We start from the raw sequence: 21,227 nt of genomic DNA, 5'->3' as shown, positions 1-21,227 counted from the left end.
GATACCTTAATTAATGAGAGTTACTTTCTAAACTTTTGACTAGAAAAAAATTAAACAGATCTTTTTAATTAAAAGCTTCTACTCATCACATATTATTTTTCTCTAAATTTCAATTGTTTAACCCATTCTTATTTTTAATTGTGGGATTTGTCTCCTTTACTAATTTTTTAATATATAAATATTTAATTGACTCATAAATATTATTAGATATATTTTTTACTTTTATTTTTTTAAAATTTTTATTATTTTTTATTTATATTTTGAATTTAACTCATATTTTTTCTATTAAATAATATATATATATATATATTTTCAAAGAGTAATTAACCATACATAATTAACTTCATACATAATTTTTTACAATAACTAAGCAACATAATACTTAATTCATTAATTGGACTGTTTATTTAGGATCACTGAAAATTTAGAAGCAATGCAAGTGTTTAATGATTAATTATAGATTGTTTAAGTATTCAGCTAACCTACGAATTTGACCATATTTAATTTTACCAGAAAAATATTGATTTAGATTTAAGATAGTGTGGATCTGAATTCCACCTGACTTGCTGCTTATATTAAAGATGTTTAATTTGAGTAATAAGTTTTTGATTAGAATAAATTTAATCTATATTAAATTTGATTTCAAAGAGAAATGTTTTAACCATAGATGAATAGAAAAATAGTGAGAAAAGAACAAAAGTGAACAAGAGTGGTACATTGAGAAGGGTAACTTCTAGAAAACGTAAGCCCTTTGTTTTTATTTGTAATATACAAATGGCAATGTTTATGTAGATTTTGATATTATAAATTTTTACTTGAAATATAAATATTGTTATAAAAAGTTGAAAGAAATGAGATTTTATAAAGTTTAGAGAGAATGGAAATGTTGTTACAGGAAACAAGATTCTTTGGTGTAGCAATTATCATGAAACTTTAACAGAACACAGTTACCAGTTCCTTCCTTAGGAACTTTACCATAAGAGAAGGCACACATCACACTGTGATGAGTTAAAGCAGAGAGTTTAAGTTTTCTCCAAATAAAAAAATCACGACACACATGGATAAACCACACCCTTTCAACCGTTTCCCACTCCATTCATTTTCTCACCACAACAGACAAATATAAATTTCATTAGCACACACACTCACACACACACAACATAACCATTCTCACTCACTTTCCCACCTTCTTCTCTGTTCTCTCATCATCATCATGATGGAGGGCTACTCTCTTCCACCACCACCCGGTGAAGAGGACGCGCCACCACCGTCATGGGGTAGGCCCAATTCACAGGAAGAGGACATTGCCATTGCCTTGGGTGCCCCTCTTTCCTTTAAATCCATGCTTCAACAACAGCCTCAACAACCACAACTACAACCACAGCCACCACAACTTGACTCTTATTTCAACTTCAACATCAACTCTGCTATTCCCATTCCCTTTGTTCCTCCTATGGAATCTTTTCCCCCTCTGGACCCCTTCTCACCTTCACTTTCATCGTCTCCTTTCTTCAACAACACCAACAACACCAGCATGCCCTTTGACCCGGGCTTTGACTTGGGCCTCGACAACGGCCTTCACTCTTCATGCCCCCCTCTTTTCTCCCAGGTTCAGCCGGGCTTCGAGTTTGGAGAACTGGAAGCTCTTACTGCTGCACCTGGGCATGTGCCCTTTATGGAGGGACCCAAGGGGGAGAACCCTCTTCAGAGGGTGCAGCCGACCCTTTACAGGAAGAGGAGGGGAACCGCGGAGATTCCGGGGCTGGAGACGGTGAGGAGGAAGGGGAGGAAGTGGGAGGAGGGGGAGGCTGAGGAAGGGAGCAGTGCTGACGTGGATGGTTCTGGGTTGAATTATGAGTCTGATGAGAATGATAATGGAAATAATGGTTTGAAGAGAAGTGAGAATGCTGAAGATCACAAGGGGAAGAGAAAGGGGTTGCCTGCCAAAAATCTCATGGCGGAGAGGCGCCGCCGGAAGAAGCTCAATGATCGGTTGTACATGCTCAGGTCTGTTGTGCCCAAGATTAGCAAGGTATGAAAAACCAAAACAAAAAAGAACTAAATTTTTCATAAATTCTTCTTCATTGTTCTTGATTATTAGTTTGTTTCAATGTTCATTTTGTTTTGTTTTGTTTTGTTTTGGGGTGCTGATTTTATCTTACAAAAGTAGAAATGGAACAAAACTTATATGTAATTTTTAAGTATTTTTGGTGCTATATTTTGTTAATCCGAGTAATTAAAGTTTATATTAGATGTTAATGTACATTATTGAGGTGGAGTTTTGATTTGGTAGAAGAATTATACCAAAAGAATCTAATTTTGGGGTTGTGCTTGAGGAGAAATATGAAAGTTGTTTATGAGAGAATTGTTTCTGGAGAAAATTTTCTAAACATGATATTATTCTGAGGTTCTCTATTTCCTGTTGTTGTCTCCTTTGCTGAGAAATGTCATTTTGTGACTTATGTTTGGTGGAGAATCTGGTGTATGGTTGTGCATATTGATGACAGTTTTGAAGAATTTGTAGTTCATTCGTGTTAGGAGCCTGGGAATGGTGCATGCTGATGTTCTTTCATTTGTTTGCAGATGGATAGGGCTTCAATACTTGGGGATGCAATTGACTACCTGAAGGAGTTGCTGCAGCGGATCAATGATCTCCACAACGAGCTGGAGACAACTCCAGTGGGCTCGTCGCTGCCACCTTCTACTTCTACAAGCTTTCAGCCTCTAACACCCACCCTGCCAACTCTTCCCTGCAGGGTCAAGGAGGAACTGTATCCTGGCACCTTGCCAAGCCCTAAAAATCAAGCTGCAAAGGTAATTTTTTTTGTTGATTTAATTGCATAATGGTGATTGTACAAGGTTGAAAATGCAGCTTGTTGTACGCAGACCATGTGAACTATGCTGCAATTGAAACTTTTAGAAAGATAACTTTGAAAATTTTTAAAATTTTTGAAACTGAGTGATACACAGAAATTTCTCAGTCACATATTTATATGCTTCAAACAGAAGTTTCTCTGGACTTTGAAACACACTTATATGCTTCAAACAGCAAGAGTGAACTCAAATTTGAAACTAGGAGACGCTAAGGTGTAGCGATAGATCCTGGTATAAAAAGTGGTATAGTAGGAACTAAGAAAAAGTGTTGGTGAATGCTCCAATTTGAGGTGTGAAAGCAGAGAAAAATTTACTCCTACTACTCCTGTGCCTTCCATTGCAGTTGTATAACATTCAGAGTCTAAGAAGAAACCAATGATGGCCAACTAGATTGATATACATTTTTATTCTGACAGAACTTAATTGCATGGTGATTGAGAAACTGTTTTAAAGTGACTTTGGTGCTTCTGATATTATATGTAGGTTGAAGTTAGAGCAAGAGAAGGGAGAGCTGTGAATATTCACATGTTTTGCACCCGCCGACCAGGCCTTTTGCTGTCTACCATGAAGGCTTTGGACAACCTGGGATTGGATGTACAGCAGGCTGTTATAAGCTGTTTCAACGGCTTTGCTTTAGATGTGTTTAAAGCTGAGGTATAATTCTCTCTCCTTTTCCAATAACCATTATTTAACTTACTTTTGATGCTTGTCATTGCTCTGTATTTGGCCATTTCCACATTATGTTTATGCAGTGGTGGGGTGAAGGCTTAGTGGTTTTTGTTGATGCCACACATTGCATATTCAGTATTGATTTCTGGTCCCTACATCTGTTATGTTAGATAAATTTGATTAGTTATGCTCAGAATCTTGCAGCACTAAAATCATTAAAAATTTATGTTTGAGTTTGTGAGTTGCATTTGGTATTGAGTATATGAATTAGAAGTTTTAGGTTTGATGTAGTGTTTGTTGTTTGTTAGCAGCAATGCAGAGAAGGGCAGGATGTGTTACCTGAGCAAATCAAAGCAGTGCTCTTGGATTCAGCAGGGTTTCATGGTATGATGTGATGAAAATGCTTGATGAGTTTCCCTTATAGAGCAACCAACCATAGTTGCTGTGGCTTGCAGTTTGTAAATGCAGTGCTTCTTCTTCCTATTCTCCTCTGTAGAGGCCTTCCTGTTTTGGCCATGATCAAATAGGTTAGTTGAATCTGTAGGTTGAGTTATCTTTGGTATTTTTTTTCTTAATCGTTCTTTTGTCAAAAGCCAACTTCTGTTGTTTACTTAATTTTCAACTGATGTAATAAATCGTTTTATTTCTTTTCTATTCTTTCCCAGTCTTTGATTTTCGTCTTTTTATCTTGAATTTGACGCAACTCAATGAGTCTTAAAAGGAGGAGCTATTTTTCAAGAAATAGCGATGAAAATCATTCACTTTCTTCAAATATTTCAGTTTACACTCTAGAATTAAACCAAATCAGTTATTTTGGCTACATACCCAATTTTAGATAAAATTAGTTAATAGCTTTATATATAACTTGTGCTGCATATTTTAATGGAATGTTAGGAAACTAACTCGATTTTATACATGTTCATATAGTTCACGTTTTGAGATTGTTAAATATAAGAAGAATAATGATTAGACTTTTATGGTAGAAAAAGAAAAGAGCAATTTTTGAGATGCTTTATTTTATTTTAGAGCAATATGCCTTTTTCCTTTGTTTAGGTCATAACTGGGCTTCAGTTACGTGATCGAGATGATCTTGTTATTTATGAACGGCTTAAACAATACTCTACACTTTTTATGAAGATATTGTTATTGATAGTGGATATTAGAGGAAATTAAACTTAAAAAGTTAGAACATAACATACTTTTATATTCATTTATATTCGTTTGACACATAAAATAAAATGATTATAAAAGTATAAATTTTTATATTTTTTTAAAAAATAAAAAAATAAATAATAAATAAAAATAATATTAAATTAATATAAAAAATTTAAGTGTATCAAACAATTTCAATTAAGTTGGTAGACTAGCTAGTAACAATTAGTTGCAGTATATCCAAATATTATTAAAATAAAACATAACGAGAAAAAAAAAACACAAAGTATGGGCAACACTAAACCAGGGCTTTGTACGACGCAATTTCTTACTGCACTCCATTAATTGCTTCCTGCACCCCCATATACTTTTAATTCTAATTCTAGGTTTATTTAGAGAGGGCGACCATTTTAAACGGTATTTTCGTAATAAAGCTGTTTTTTTTTTTTTAAATATCATGAGATTGAATGAAGTCGTGCTAGACAATATAATTTTGTATTTGTGAAGTCAATACTTCTAATACGACTTGACTTTACATTTGATAAGTCAAATTTCTCTTATTTGAAATTGTTGGAGGTAGTACGACTTTAATTTATTTTTCTTTTACTGTTTAGTATGATTTATTTTTCTTTTAGTGTTTGGTATAATAATGTTAAGGTGTTTGGTAAGAAAATTTAATAGAATAAATACTTTATTATAATATGATATAATATTGTAATTTTTAATGTAAATATTTTAGTTAATTTAATTGGACATAATTATTTATATTAATAGAATGAATACTTGGAAAATTTAATAAAGTAAGACTAAAATTCTATAATTTTGATGGGAAACTAAATTCTATTTTACTTTTTCTACTTCTTTATATTTACTTACTTGTTTTTTCTTCTTTATTTTTAAATTCTAATTATTAGTCTTTGTTTTTTTTTTCAAAACATGTGAATTTAGTTTTTCATCAACGTAAAAAAAATATTGATAAATGTTAAACTTAATATAAAAACCATTGATATCATGTATTAGGTAACATCACATACCAAAAAATAATCAACGACCTTCACTTTGTAAAACCAATTTCTCTCTTTCACATCACAGGATAATTCGGACGAGTAAGAGTACAATATCTAAATGAAAAAACTTTTCTACATATTATTGTAAATAAAAGAACATAAATAATAAAATGGTTCTCTTTAAACTTTTTTGTAAATTTATGCTAACGTTAAAGTCTTGTTTACTTGAATGGATTTGAGAAAGAGTAATTGAGTTGATTTGAATATAATTTTTTTTGCTGTTTATTTGAATAAATTTGAAGGTAAATGAATTTGGAAGTAAAGTTTGTGATAATTAATGTAGGATTTAATTTATGTGACAAATTAAAAAAAAATTCTTCCAAATCCACTCTCACTTATTTCCAAATCTATTTAAATAAACAACAAAAAATCTTATCTTTAAATCTTCTCAAATCTTTTCAAATCCTCTCAAATACTCTCCCCAAATCCACTCAAATAGGCCTAAGATAAAAATCATCACAATCTTTCCTCCCGTGTTACTTAATGCATGTCAATTAGTTCTTATTACATTATTTAATACAAGTGTTACTTATCTCTTCTACTCTTGTCTCCTTTATAGTAATAATTACTTTTCATTTATGCGTTTTTATTTCAAGTTTAAATTTTAATAGAAGTGCCTTAGCATAAACAACTGTTAACAAACATATACTATGACCAAAAAACATTAAATGCATTAATATTATTATTATTGCTTGTAGGCCCAAAATTATCCATTAAACATAAAATTGAAGTGTAAGATTTGTGAAAAATATTAAGATCTCTAACATAAAATAATGTGATACTTATGATAATTAAACAGAATTCAGATTATAATAAACTGAATTCAATTATTATATCTATTAATATATTTTTATATTTTGAGCTTATCTTATTTGTTATTATATTAATTATATTAACATGTCCACAAAAGTCTATAAATACATTATAACACATAGTATATTAATTAAACACTCATTCTTTATTCTCATACTTACAAAATATTTTTTTATCGAAGTCAAAGTACTTTATGACATATTAGAGATTGTGGAGATCAATTAGTTTAACTAGCATGAAATCAATCCATTTTTGGTGAGAATACTTTCCAAGTAAGCATATAACTGATTGTTTGAGATCTATATCATGGGTTCTTTCTGCCAACTTTTAGAAAGAAAAAAATTGATTTAAAAAATGGCTCATGCTAAATTTTGTATGTTTCTTTCAATTTTTTTTTTTTAGAATTATAAGAGACTTAAAATAAGTTGAAAGCCTAATTATTTGACAAAAAAAAATGATTTGTTACATGCTAAAATGATTTATAATTATAAGAGACTTAAATAAGTTGAAAATCTAATTAAAAGAGTTACTTGACAACTCACCTTTTTATAGTAAAGTAGTTATTAAAAAAGTGAATTTCTGTATTTATAAAAAAAAATTTGATGAGTCAAATGACAAAAATAAAATGTGGTTATGAAGGATGATGAAAAAATTAGTTCAATAATTATTATCTTTAGAAGATATTTCATAATAGCAACATAAATCGAGATAGATGTACATGCAAGATGAGTTGCTATGGAGATAGGTGATAAAAAGATACAGTTTAATGTATTTAAAGCCATGAAAACACTTGATTGAAGACCATTCTCTGTTTTGAATTGATTAAATGTTGTAACCAATTTTTCTTCTAGTTTCTTTTTTAAAGTATCATTTTTCATACTTATAATAAAATTTTCTAAATACATTTTTTATTTACTTCTATAATAATAATAATAATAATAATAATTAACAAATCATTAAGCTCTAATTAATAATGTTTGGAATCACTATTGTAAAGGGAAAAACACATAATTTTTGAAATATTGTAGATATTTGTTTTAGATTTTTATTATGAGAAGGTAAAATAATTTTTTTTCCTCTTTTGAAGATTATTTTATTTAAGCTTTTCCATCAATTTTCATTAAAAATAACTAGTGGAATATATTTATGTCTCTATCTTTATTTTATGATAATAACTAGTGAAATATATTTATGTTTGTCTATCTTTAGTTTATAATAATAAAAGAATAAAAAATACTTTTTAAATAATTACTAAAATAAAAATGTTATTAAATTTTTAAAATATATTTTCACAAAAAATTGTGACATCCCAAAAATTATATGTTAATATAATTTTGAATGATTAAACATTATAATATGATAGAACAGTTTAAGAATGAAGATAAAGTTATAAGTTTACAGTCATCCAAAATTGACTATAATTTTAAAACTTTACTTACAAAGGATGTATTTCAAAATAGCTAAGTCAGTTAAGAAGAATCCTAAGAACTAGAAGCTGGTCTCCTTCAGTCTCCAGTGCTTGCTCTAGGGCACATTATCAGCTACTGCTCACATCCAAAGGATTGGATGATCATCGCAAGGAAGAAGGCAAACACATACAACACACAAATGTAAGGGTAAGCAAGGTTTCTATAAACAAACACATTAATTCAAAACCATTCTAACATGTCCAAGATCATTCACATATACGAGTTTGCAAGTCATCATTAACATAGAAATCATTTTCATACAGTTAACCAAAGCAAACATTCTATCATATTATGATCTCTAGACTCGTCCGGATTTAGAATGGATGTAGAGCTGGGGCGAGTTGTGCACTTATGGTGGCCTCTACTGCTTTGCAAAGTCATTGCTGAGGGGTTTCACCCGACTACACACAAGGTTAATCCGTTACCACGGAATAGACCTCCAGTGATAGCGCCTACCCTAGGACCTCCCACTACTCTCACCACACGCGTCAATCCTCTCTAAGTGAGAATGAAAGACCGTTAGAGTGTTAGGGATAACCCCCCATATGGAAGCCTCTACATTCATTCTAAACACTAAGAATCTCACCGAGAGATTCTATAATTACCATCATCAACACACTAAAAAATCATGTTTTATTCCTTTCCCAATTCACATACATTTGAACCAAAATTCACAATCGTATTCTTTCCTAACCACACAAGCTATATACATGTTCACATATAAGACACTCCTTACTCATGTCATAAAAACAACTCATACATACTCAAAGATTACATACTTTCACTGAAACATCACTTGTTAACACAAGTTTCTTTATAACCTTCAATTACCAATACTTAAGTAATTCAAACAACTTGGAGACCCTCACCAATGGCTCCGGAAGGGTCAAAAACCCCCAAAACGACCTAAAGAATGTCCAAAACGGACATTTGGAACCCCACAAACTATCAAAAACAAAAACAACAGCAGAAAAGGGCGCCCAGGCATCATATTTAAAGTGTGAACAGCAGAAAAGGACGCCCAACCCCCTTTTGGGGCGCCCAGGCGTGGCATCTATAGTGAACTTCACGAATTTTCTGTAGATTTTGCATAACTCACCCACTCTCATTTTGTTTTAGGCACTTCTAGGAATTTCTAAGACTCTTAACTTCATCTATATGATGATTTAAACTGGTATCATCAATTCTAATACATCCTAAACTGGAATCTACACTTAAATTCTTCAATTCCATCAATTTATATACCCAAATCTAATTCTACCAGTTAGACACTGTTTTTACCACTTTTAAAGCTTCTAACAAGTCACAATTGACTTATCTAAATGGTCTTGAATGACCAAAACCACCTGGGATACCAATTTCTAAATATGCCTACCTCAGTTCCTTAAATTTCTTTTTAAAAATTAACCCCAACCAGCAAAATTTCAACTTCTACTACATATAACAGATTTCCTAGACCTAAAAACCATGTGCAAAACCTCAATCAATATTCAATTACCCACATCCTCCAAGATCATACTTCTTTTCAACAAAACAGATACACCTTTTTCCATTAAAACCCCAATTCAAACTCTAATTATAGCAACATGCATAACAAAGTTCTCACAAACATCATTCAATGGTTTTAAACAGAAAACAATTTCATGCACAATCAAAATCCACTGAAATAAGAATGAAATTCCAGCTTCCCTTACCTTTGATTCCAACAGTCAAGTTCACAGGACAACTAACAAGACCTCACACCTTAAGAAATTCTACAAGTACTTAGAAATCACCATTTGGTGATGGAAAATGACTATTAGCACGAGATTGAAGCTAAAAATTATAGGGGAAACACGCAACTAGTTGCATGCAACAAATTTAGTTGTACATTTCCAACCCTAAGTGACCTAGAAAAGGTGTTTCACTTACTAGTCGCGGAAAAGAGAAAACGACCGGTTGGAAGTGTTGATCTTGAAGTCTTGAAGGTCTAGATAGCTTTAAATCAAGAAACCAATGGTTAGACTTTGAGTTGGGATGGAGGGGTGATAAAGCAGAGAAGAAGAAAACGTAGAAAGAGGTGGCTGCTGTTAAGAAAATGAATGAACTTAGAATGCTAAGTTTATTTTACTTTACTAATTTTGTTCAGCCTATCCCATACGGCCACGTGTGCACCATTTTATATTACATTTTCTCATACTTCACAAAAATAATTGTAGAATAAATTATTTTTGATAATTTTATCATACATAAAATTTGTAGTAAAGAATAACTAATCAATTAAAAAGTAATAATAACAAAATCAAAATAATTAAATAATTGTTAGTATAATATACACTAATTAAAGTAAAATTAACATAAAAAAGTAGTTATCAAAATGTTCTTTTTTTTTTTTATCAATAGTCACGGATAATTTATATTAAAAGATAAATTAAGCAATATCAGTTAATTTACATCTCCATCAAATTGTTCAGTGAAAAATGATATTTTAACATCAATTTTTTGATACCATTTTGACACTGCACATGTGTCAAAATGTAATTAGACGATTTTAAATTAAAAAAAAAACTTTGGTCTTTCTCTTCCAAACATGTTCTTATCTCAATTTTTTTTTTTTAATTTAAAATCGTCGGATCACATTTTAACATGTATGCAATGTCAAAATGGTGTAAAAAATTGGTGTTAACATGTTCATTTATTATTTGAATTAACTTTTTTTTTTTTTTTACTTTATCTTAACCTTTTAACTATTAATGAACTATAGTATAAATCGTAAGGAGAAAGCCAAGGACAATATAAACCCTAAAATCCAGGGTTTCGTAAACCCCGCTCATGGCGTGCACAATCGATTTTCGTTGCCTTGATGAGGGTTTCGGCGGCAAAACCTACAAGCGCAAGAGGGAGCAGCAGTACCAAACACAAACCGAAGACATCATCACCGGAAAATATGGTGTTTCTCTCATGGACACCGACGAGGCCGTCCCGCCTCCGGCGAAGCGATCAGCGCTAACGTCGTCGGAGAATCCAGACAAGCCTGTATATGGTCAGCCGAGCTACGACGGCGTGATTGCCGGGAAGGTATCCGGTCGGAAGTGGAAACAGGTGCGGCAGAAGAGGGCTTCGGCGACGCAGGTGAGCCGGAAAGGGACTACTTTCGAGCAGAGAGAAAGAGAGAAGATGATTAAGAAGGCGTACAAAGAGAGGATGATGGAGCTGAAGGAGGAGATTCGGTTGAACAAGGTGGAGAAGCGGAAGAAGAGAGAGGAAAGGGAGAAGAAGAAGCAGGAGAATATTCTCAAATCTGGAACCAAGTTCCAGAAGATTACCAATCCTAACACCTTGAAGAAGATTGCCAAATCGAAAAACCGGAAGCAGCTTAAAGTTGTTCCTGATGAATTGTTCAAAAAATAAATATCTGTATTTGTTTTATTGTTTTCAACTCAGTTTTAATATATTGCTTTTTGGTGGAAAATAGTTAGGATTGAAATTTGAATTAATCCGTAGTCTAAAGTATTATAGTATTTTTCATTGTCATCTGTTTTTATGCTCTTAAGGATTCATTCGGAATGGTCTAAGAAGCTCACAAAAATTGAGGTGTGATGAATTATGAATGCAAAGTTTTTGTTTTTATTCTATTGGAATCCCAAAGTTTTTCTTTGTAAGTAAAATTGATGAATTTGTTGATGAAACAAAGGCAAATTACCAGTAGTCCTTACAGGAGCAAGATCCATTTCTGAAATGATGGAATCTACTTGAATCCCTGACTGTGATTTCCCGGTTTACAATCTTGGAGATTACATTCTCCCATTCACCAGCTGCTGCATAAATATTGGACAGGCTAACATATGGAGCAGCATCTCTAAGGATCTTCATATTGAATACTTGATCTGCTGCTCTCTTTCCCATCTCTTGATTCTTATGGATCCTGCATGAGTTGAGAATCGATGTCCACATTACCTCATCTGGTTCAAACAGCATCCGAGCCATCAATATCTCAGCCTCATCAAATCGCCCACTGCGACATACCATATCAACCATTGATTCGTAATGCTCTTTTTTGGGTCATGGAGTTGAAGTATTGTAATCCTTCTTCAACTAGACCATAATGGCTGCAGGCACACAAAATGCTAAGGAAGCTGACAGAATTTGGTTGCAGACCTGAATGAACCGTTTGTTCAAATGATCTAATAGCATGGCCACCGTCTCCATTTTGTGCATAAGCTAAAATCAGTGCATTCCAGGAAACACAGTTCCTCGTAGGCATCTCTTGAAACATGTGAAGTGCTTCTTTTATGGATCCACATTTTGCATACATGTAACCAGTGCACTTCCAGAAAATACATTTGAAATGCATCCAGACCTGATTATATGTGAAGCTAGATTTGCGCAAGCTCTTAAGATACTGGCGTAAGTGGCTGAGTCAGCACGTATTTTGGGTCTTTGCATCTCAACAAATAGCTTTAGGCCATCTTCATGGAGCCCTTTCTGAACATAACCTGAGATCAGGGCTATCCATGGAAGTGAACTTTGATGAGCCAGATCAACAAAAATCCTTTTTGCTTCCCCAAATTTGTCACATTTAGCATACATGTCAACCAAAGAATTCCCAACCAGAATTTCGGAAATGGCATCTGTTACAATAGTCTGGGAATGAATTTGCCTACCCATTTCCAGGTTTAAAGCATTTGCGACAATGCTAAAAAAGGTTGCAAATGGGAATTGCCGCCGGTCAAATCTTGTAAACTGTAATTCCCTGAAAAGTTCAAGCGATTCCTCCACTCTTTCATTCCATGCACAACAAGTGATGATCACATTGTAAGAGATACCATCCACCTCTGGCATTTCATAAAAAAGCTTCCTCACTTCAGCAACACGGTCATGCTTGGAGTGGAAATCAAGCACAAAATTAGCCACAAACACATTCCACACAAAATTACACTCAACCACAAAACTGTGAACTTGTAGCCCAAATTCTATATCATGTGAACTTGTTGCCCAAATTCTATATCATCCAAGTGTATGTTTGCAATTTGCTTTTGAGAGGCGGTAGAAGAAATACGTCCTTTGTGAAAGTAGTCGAGTTTTTTATGGTAGGTTGGACCAAAACTTGAAAGAAAGCCGTGGAGGTAGGTGAATGGTGAGTGTTTGTGGAAGTTGGTGGAAATGAGAGCTAAACTCATGCTTTTGTGATGTTTTTATGGTGATGGAGGTGATGTTTGATGATTCTTTAAGAGAGATTGAGCCAACTCTTAGAAGAAGGTGGTTAGAGGAAACTACTTTGGTTGCTCTAGCCTAAGGTGACCTTACAAGAGTATTATGACACAAAAATGGTAGCATAACTTTACTTTATTACACTTCACCACAAAACTGTGAACTTGTTGCCCAAATTCTATATCATCCAATTGTATGCCTGCAGTTTGCTTTTGAGAGGTGGTAGAAGAGATAGGTCATTTGTTGTAGTGGGGTTTTTTTTATGGCAATCTCCTAACTAGGTTGGACCAAAACTAGAAAGAAAGTTGTGGATGTAAAAATCATGAAAATATCCATTTTAATGAATAGTAATAAATTTTATTAGTATTATTATTAGTAATAATAATTTTAATGTATAGAAAATATAATTGAATAGAAAATTATGATTAGAAAAAAAATTAAATTTATGGTAGAGAATTATAGAAATTTCAGAAGGAGGTGTTCAAAACTTTGAGAACCTATTTTAAAAGGTTTTGTTAAAAAAAATTGAATAGTAAAAAAAATAAAATAAATAAATAAATAAAAGAAAAAAAATAATGAGAGGATAAGAATCTCTGAGTTGCATGATTAAGGAAGGATAAGATTTACAAGTGATTTTGCAAGTTGTGATTAAAATATTAATAAAATAATATTAAAATAATAAATAATATTAAAAAAATAATTTAAATAGTAAAATTTTTGGACTATAAGTAGCCATGAAGGGGAGCTTATTATGCATAGAGAGAGGAAGAATCAAGTGAGAAATATTAAAAAAAATATAGAAAAGAAAGAATTAGGAAGAAAATTTTAGAAGAGTAGAGGTTTTGGAGGGTTTTCGGAGGAACAAATTCTGAGCAAGAGATTGAATCTGAAATATAGGTAAGGGAAGCTAACCTTTCTAAGTTTTTATATTATGATAAAATATTTTTGTGTAACTATTCATGTCTTGAAATTATGTGCAATTATTGTTAATGAAAAACCTATGTGCTTCTTGTATAACTATTTGAATTCATGTGATAATATTATATGTCGTTGTTTTGAATCTGTGAATAAGAAATTTGTTAATAACATGTTGAGTAACACTTTGACTAGGAAAGACCTAGTACTTAAGTTGTCCATTGTGACACACCTCTCTATCCTGGCTAGGAAAGACCTGGTACTAAATTGTTATTAAACATATTATATTCTGCTGATTCTCCAAAATTGTGTCACCGCTGACGCAGCTAACTCGGAAAGATCAGCCGTTTACTTGGACAAACCAATGTGAAGCTAGTTTCAGGAGCTAAAGCAGAGGTTGACAAGTGCTCCAGTGTTAGTAATCCCTGACACAAGTAGACCTTTCGAAGTGTACTGTGATGCTTCTTATCAAGGACTGGGTTGTGTACTGATGCAAGAAAAGAGAGCGGTAGCTTATGCTTTGAGACAACTTAAGAATCATGAGAAGAACTACCCCACTCATGATTTGGAGTTAGCAATAGTCATATTTTCTTTAAAAGATTTGGAGACACTACCTATATGACGCGCAATTCCAAGTATTCAGTGATCATAAGAGTTCGAAATATCTTTTTGATCAAAAGGAATTAAACATGAGGCAGAGAAGGTGGATGGAGTTTTTGAAGGATTATGAGTTTGAACTTTTATACCATCCAGGTAAGGTTAACGTAGTGGCAGATGCTCTAGTAGAAAGACGATCCATATATCTGCTATGATGGTAAGTGAGTTAGAGTTGATTGAGAAATTCAGAGATATGAAGTTGTATGTTGAGTTGAAGTCATATTCCATCAGGTGCAGTAACTTAGTAATATCAAGTGATTTGTTGGGTTTGGTTAGAGAAAAATAATTATTAGATGTTGAGCTACAGAAGATGATGGGTTTGTTGGGTACGGATCAGGGTAGAGAATTTATGTTAGGAGCTGATGGTATTTTGAGGTTTAGAGGCAGAGTCTGTAATCCAGATGACGTTGAGCTGAAAAAGTTGATTCTTGAGGAAGGACATCAGAGTCACCTTAGCATGCATCCTGGTATGACCAAAATGTATCGAGATCTCAAGGAGTCTTTCTGGTGGTCCGAAATGAAGAGAGATGTGGCGCAATTTGTATCAGCATGCTTGATCTATCAAAAGGATAAAGTGGAACATCAACGACCAGGAGGTATGTTGCAACCATTAGAAATACCGGAGTGGAAATGGGACAATATCGCCATGGATTTCGTAACCCATTTACCACGGACGGGAAATGGTCATGATGCTATCTGGGTTGTGATAGATAGGTTGATAGAGAGTGCTCACTTCTTAGCGATAAATTTGAGGATGCCTATGGTGAAGCTTGCTCAGCTGTATATAAAAGAAATAGTGAGACTACATGGAATACCGTCGACCATAGTATCAAATAGGGATCACGATTTACATCAAAATTCTAGCAGTCTCTACAACGTGAGTTGGGCAGCAAGTTACAAATGAGTTCTACGTATCATCCACAAACTGATGGATAGTCTGAGAGGATGATCCAATCCTTAGAAGATCTATTGAGAACATGTGTCTTAGACCACTTGGGTGTTTGTGATGAGGTTTTATCGCTAATTGAATTCACTTACAATAATAACTATCATGCAAGCATTGGCATGGCACCATTCGAAGCATTGGTAGGAGATGTAAGACACCCCTATGTTGGTACCAAGAGGGAGAAGCAATGATTTTAGGACCAGAATTAATTTAGCAAACCACAGAAAAGGTAAAATAAATACAGGAAAGGATGAAAACATCATAGTGTAGACAGAAGTCTTATGCTGATCATAGGAGAAGACCTCTTGAGTTCGAGGTGGGAAGTCACGTGTTTCTGCGAGTTTCTCAAATGACTGGAGTAGGAAGAGCTATCAAATCCAAGAAGTTTTCTCCAAAGTTTCTTGGTCCATTTCAAGTTATCAGGAGAATTGGACCAGTAACATATGAGATTGTGTTACCTCCTCAACTGGCAAACTTTCACAATGTATTTCATGTCTCTCAATACGTGTCGAGTCTCGATCATGTGCTCGAAGTGGATGACGTACAAGTCAAAGAAGATCTATCGCTAGATGCAAGACATTTGCAGATTCTAGATGTTCAGTCCAAACAACCAAGAGGAAAGGATATTCACACTGTTAAGGTATTGTGGAATGAGAAGACCCAAGAGATGACTTGGGAATTAGAGGAAGAAATGAAGAACTCTTACCCTCATCTGTTTGGTTAGGGCAATTTTCGAGGACGAAAATTTTAAAGGTGGAGAGAACGTAAAAATCATGAAAAATATCCATTTTAATGAATAGTAGTAAATTTTATTAGTATTATTATTATTATTATTATTAATTTTAATGTATAGAAAATATAATTGAATAGAAAATTATGATTAGAAAAAAAAAATTTAATTTATGGTAAAGAATTATAGTAATTTCAGAAGGAGGTGTTCAAAATTTTGAAAACCTATTTTAGAAGGTTTTGTTAAAAAAAAGTGAATAGTAAAAATAAATAAATAAATAAATAAAGAAAATAATGAGAGGATAAGAATCTCTCAGTTGCATGATTAAGGAAGGATAAGATTTACAAGTGGTTTTGCAAGTTAGGATTAAAATATTAATAAAATAATATTAAAATAATAAATAATATTAAAAAAAATAATTTAAATAGTAAAATTTTTGGACTATAAATAGTCATGGGAGGGGAGAGGAAGAATCAAGTGAGAAATCTTGAAAAAAAACTATAGAGAAGAAAGAGTCAGGAAGAAAATTTTAAAAGAGTAGAGGTTTTGGAGGGTTTTCGGAGGAACAAATTCTGAGCAAGAGATTGAGTCTGAAATAGAGGTAAGGGGAGCTAACCTTTCTAAGCTTTTATATTATGATAAAATATTTTTGTGTAATTATTCATGTCTTGAAATTCTGTGCAATTACTGTTAATGAAAAACCTATGTGCTTGTTGTACAACTATTTGAATTTCTGTGATAATATTATATGTTGTTATTTTGAATCTGTGAATAAGAAATTTGTTAATAACACGTTGAGGAACACTTTGGCTAGGAAAGACCTGGTACTTAAGTTATCCATTATGACGCACCTCTCTTTCCTGGAAGTCTACTCGATATGTTTTAACTAAATTCTTATTAAACAGATTATATTTTGTAAAATGGATATGAAATTTGTGTTGAATGTATTATATTATGTTGGATGTGAAATTTATGTATTTGAACATAGTAAGAGTTTGGTGGAGAGTGGGAAATCCTTACCGAAGATCGATCTTGAGAAGTTGGACAATGGAGGAAGGATGTAGCTTCAGTGGTTGAATTTATATCTGAAGATCCAGTTTAGGGGACAAAGTAGGATAAGATAATTGAGCTAGCAAGTAGGTGCATCCATATCCGAAGATCGATCCACTTTGGGGGACAGAGTAGGATATGATGTATCTGAGTAAAGTACCATTGCAAGTGTAAAACCTACTAAGAGTTTGATATTCATACAATTATTTGGATGGGTTGAGTTTATGATGACCATCGTGTGTTTATTGTATTATTAAGAGATTTGACTTATAAGTTAGAAATTATGTTATTAATTTAAATATATCATGTTATTTTGTTGCAATAGCTCACCCTTGCTTTATCTGTTGTTTGGTGGTTACTGTTGTGTTGTGTGTTTTCTCTCGGCGATGATCATTCGGTTGGTGTGAGCAAAAAGTGGTGAGATGCCGGTGGAACAGGCATTAGATGGAGGATCGACTAGTGTTTAGCTCTTACGAACGAGATCCTTGTTTTAATCGTTTTAAGTTTGTATTGTATTAAGTTTAAAATTTGAGTGATGGTTTGTATATTGAGGAAAAATTTTATTCCTCATTTCTATGACTATTCTATCATATCAAGAATGTAATAACTATATTATAGTTTAATATTATAATTATTGGGATGTTACAGGAGGTGGGTGAATGGTGAGTGTTTGCGAAAGTTGGTGGAAATGAGAGCTAAGCTCATGGTTTTGTGATGTTTGATGATTCTTTAGTAGAGGTTGAGCCAACTCTTAGAGGAAGGTGGCTAGAGGAGGCTACTTTGGTTGCTCTAGCCTAAGATGACCTTACAAGAGTATTATGGCACAAAAATTGTAGCATAACTTTACTTTATTACACTTCACCACAAAATTGTGAACTTGTTGCCCAAATTCTATATCATCCAATTGTATGCCTGCAGTTTGCTTTTGAGAGGTGGTAGAAGAGATAGGTCCTTTGTGAAAGTAGTGGTGCTTTTTTATGGAATCTCCTAACTAGGTTGAACCAAAACTAGAAAGAAAGCCGTGGAGGTGGGTGAATGGTGAGTGTTTGCGGAAGTTGGTGGAAATGAGAGCTAAGCTCATGGTTTTGTGATGTTTTATGGTGATGGAGGTGATGTTTGATGATTCTCTAAGAGAGGTTGAGCCAACTCTTAGAGGAAGGTGATTAGAAGAGGCTACTTTGGTTGTTCTAGCCTAAGGTGATCTTACAAGAGTATTATGGCACAAAAATGGTAGCATAACTTTACTTTATTTCAAAGGTAGTTGTATGACGAAGAGACACCTCTATTATAGGCTAAGGTGTCTGAAAATGCACATAAACTTTAATCTAAAAGAGTCACCTTGGCTAGCTAGCTTGAAGAGCAAAGAGAAATCCTCTCCAATAGGAAGGAGACAAGTGACGAAAATCCTCTCAAATGAGAGGATGATGTGTGGTCACTACCTATGAAAAGTACTCTTCATTCCTAAAGTGACATGTGGTCATTAACTATGAAGAAAAACTCTCAAAAAATGAGGGTGACACTTGTCAAGGTCACCCACTCTCATTCTTCCACCAAGCTATCTAAAAATGTCAACCCTTGGTCAACTCATGTGTGGAAGTCCACCTTGGTCAACATTGAGCCTTGGCCCTTTGTTGACTAGGGTAGTCAAAATCCTATTCTACTTGACCCAAAATACAAGGCCTAAATTAAATCCTACACTACCAGGTCCATAACACAAAGCCCAAACAAATCTTAGACTACTTGGTCCAAAATTATTCTTACTCTAAATGCTTCATGATGGCCTAAGATGGTCCAAGAGATTGAGTCTAGATTCATCTTCCACATATGACTTCAACTCTTCTTGAAAGCGTTTGACCATGACTAGGAGGTATGTCATCTTCTTTACTCATAAGTCTTGGAGGAGTAGAAAAGATAGGTTTGAAGTTGCGGTGGAGAGTAACTCAAATGAACCTTCCTGTTTTTGTGAACAGGTTATGTACAGTAAGGTACGATAGGATGACACATGGGCTCTAACTAGTTAGTATTGATACTTTTTGGGTGTGACATGTGGTTGAGCTAATCCGATTGTTGTGATCTGTTGATTGTATTGGTTTGATATATGTTGGATATTGTTATACTTTCTAGATAGATGTTTTTATTTGGTAACTCACCCTTATTTTTTGTTGAGTGTTATGACAATTGTATGACTTACCTTATACGAGAACAAATACTATTATAGATATTCCAGTTGAATAATAAAACTGTGAGGTGTCAAGGAGAACTTGGGATTTCTTAATGTTTTACTTTTAAACATTTTCCTTTTAGTTGTAGTAGTTAATTTCATAATTTTATTTGAAAGTTAAAAGAATTAGAATAAGTTTTCTTTTATTATATTTTGATGAAGTTAAATTTGGATGTTAAAAGTGATAATATTAATAAAATTAAAATTAATATTTTAATTTAATATTTGACTAAAATAAATTTGTAATAATGAGAATAGTTTTATCATTTTATAAATATAAAATTTTACAAATTTTATAAATTTATTATATCAATCAATCGCTCACAATTTTTTTTGTTAAATACATTTTTCCATTTTCAATTTATTATAAAAAATTATATTTTGTTCCTAAATTATATTATAAAATATTTATTCAGTGTATAATATGAAAGTTATATAAATCAACTTTTCCAATAAATAAGACGTGAAGTATTATATAACATGTAGAGTTTTACAGCAAATTATAATATAATTTCATGCATTATTTTTAAAAATAAAATATAAATATTTTATAATTTAGTTTAGAAAGTAAACATAATTTTTTATATTATTTAGATGATAAAAAATGTATTTAATATTTTTTTATACCATTTCACTTTTCAATTTATTTTTCTTTATCCAAACGAAGTCTTTTCACTTTTTTTTTTCATCATTTTCCACGCTTTTCAAGTCTATTTCTTCAACGAAACATACATAATAAAGTTCAAAATATTTTATTTTAAGATATACAAATCTAAACTTATAAAAAATAAATTTCTCCTTAAACTAAAAAAAAAAGTAATAAAACACTCTTATGTAACTATTTTAAAATTTTTATTTATCTTCTGTATTAGTTATTTTTAGCTTAAAGAAAAAACTATTTAATTTGTTTGAAAAATACTTGTTATCTAATAAATCATTGTAGATGTGTCACAATGGAATATCTGAAATTTGTGGTTGCCATTCATCTTATTGTGAATGGATAAGCCTTAGAAAGTTGGATTGCATTAGCTTGTGTGAAAGTCTCATGCCTATCCACCTCATGCTAGATATTTCCAACTACAAAATTTAGTTTCTGTTGCTTTTAATAAATAAACAAACTTATGGTGATTTATAATTATATCACAATATAAATCCTTTTACACTGTATAGCTCACATATACAATTCAGAATGTCATGACTAATCACTTAAAATATTTTGGAATTTAAAATTGTGGAACAATATTTTAATTAAATATTATGTTGCCATATAGATATATATTGCACTAAGTTTTAGAGTATGGGGTACTATTCGCTTCAAGACAACAAAAGCCTTCAATAAGCATTTACCTTCATTTGACCCATGGATTATTCTCAATTTTAGAACTTTAGGGAAAAGAAAAATAATAATTTAGCATTTCCTATATTTTGAATTCAAATTTTACTATTGCATTGCTTTAGTAAATCCTCTAGTATC

The 21,227-nt window shown here is 32.5% G+C and overlaps 2 protein-coding genes and 1 pseudogene across 3 annotated transcripts; 2 read left to right on the top strand and 1 right to left on the bottom strand.

Annotated features, from left to right (window-relative positions):
- The first annotated feature begins 1,121 nt into the window (after positions 1-1,121).
- LOC106759581 (transcription factor ICE1) lies at positions 1,122-4,207 on the top strand. Of its 2 annotated transcripts, none has more exons than XM_014642821.2 (4): positions 1,122-2,032; positions 2,584-2,814; positions 3,358-3,528; positions 3,852-4,207. In XM_014642821.2, exons 1-4 carry the CDS (start codon positions 1,214-1,216, stop codon positions 3,936-3,938), a joined length of 1,308 nt encoding a protein of 435 aa, XP_014498307.1. In that variant the 5' UTR covers positions 1,122-1,213; the 3' UTR covers positions 3,939-4,207. The 2 variants fall into 2 exon arrangements, with proteins under 2 accessions (XP_014498307.1, XP_014498308.1); XM_014642822.2 differs by having other exon boundaries at positions 3,855-3,997.
- Positions 4,208-8,063: 3,856 nt separating this feature from the next.
- Positions 8,064-13,030, bottom strand: LOC106758345 (annotated as a pseudogene).
- On the top strand, positions 10,806-11,658 carry LOC106758887 (protein PXR1-like). The gene has a single exon (XM_014641889.2). The coding sequence runs from the start codon at positions 10,856-10,858 to the stop codon at positions 11,432-11,434; it is 579 nt and encodes a 192-aa protein (XP_014497375.1). The 5' UTR covers positions 10,806-10,855; the 3' UTR covers positions 11,435-11,658.
- Positions 13,031-21,227: the final 8,197 nt, after the last annotated feature.

The sequence above is a fragment of the Vigna radiata genome, chromosome 4, assembly GCF_000741045.1.
Source record: "Vigna radiata var. radiata cultivar VC1973A chromosome 4, Vradiata_ver6, whole genome shotgun sequence".
In the NCBI taxonomy this organism is placed as follows: domain Eukaryota; kingdom Viridiplantae; phylum Streptophyta; class Magnoliopsida; order Fabales; family Fabaceae; genus Vigna; species Vigna radiata.
Note: the sequence above shows the minus strand (reverse complement) of the source record. Positions and strands in the feature narration are given on the sequence as shown.

Bases quoted from the DNA above. Each gene is read 5' to 3' on its own strand.
- LOC106759581 (XM_014642821.2), top strand. From the start codon at position 1,214: ATGATGGAGGGCTACTCTCTTCCACCACCACCCGGTGAAGAGGACGCG. The intron at 2,033-2,583 runs GTATGAAAAACC...ATTTGTTTGCAG, and splicing joins TTGTGCCCAAGATTAGCAAG to ATGGATAGGGCTTCAATACT. The intron at 3,529-3,851 runs GTATAATTCTCT...GTTGTTTGTTAG, and splicing joins TAGATGTGTTTAAAGCTGAG to CAGCAATGCAGAGAAGGGCA.
- LOC106758887 (XM_014641889.2), top strand. From the start codon at position 10,856: ATGGCGTGCACAATCGATTTTCGTTGCCTTGATGAGGGTTTCGGCGGC.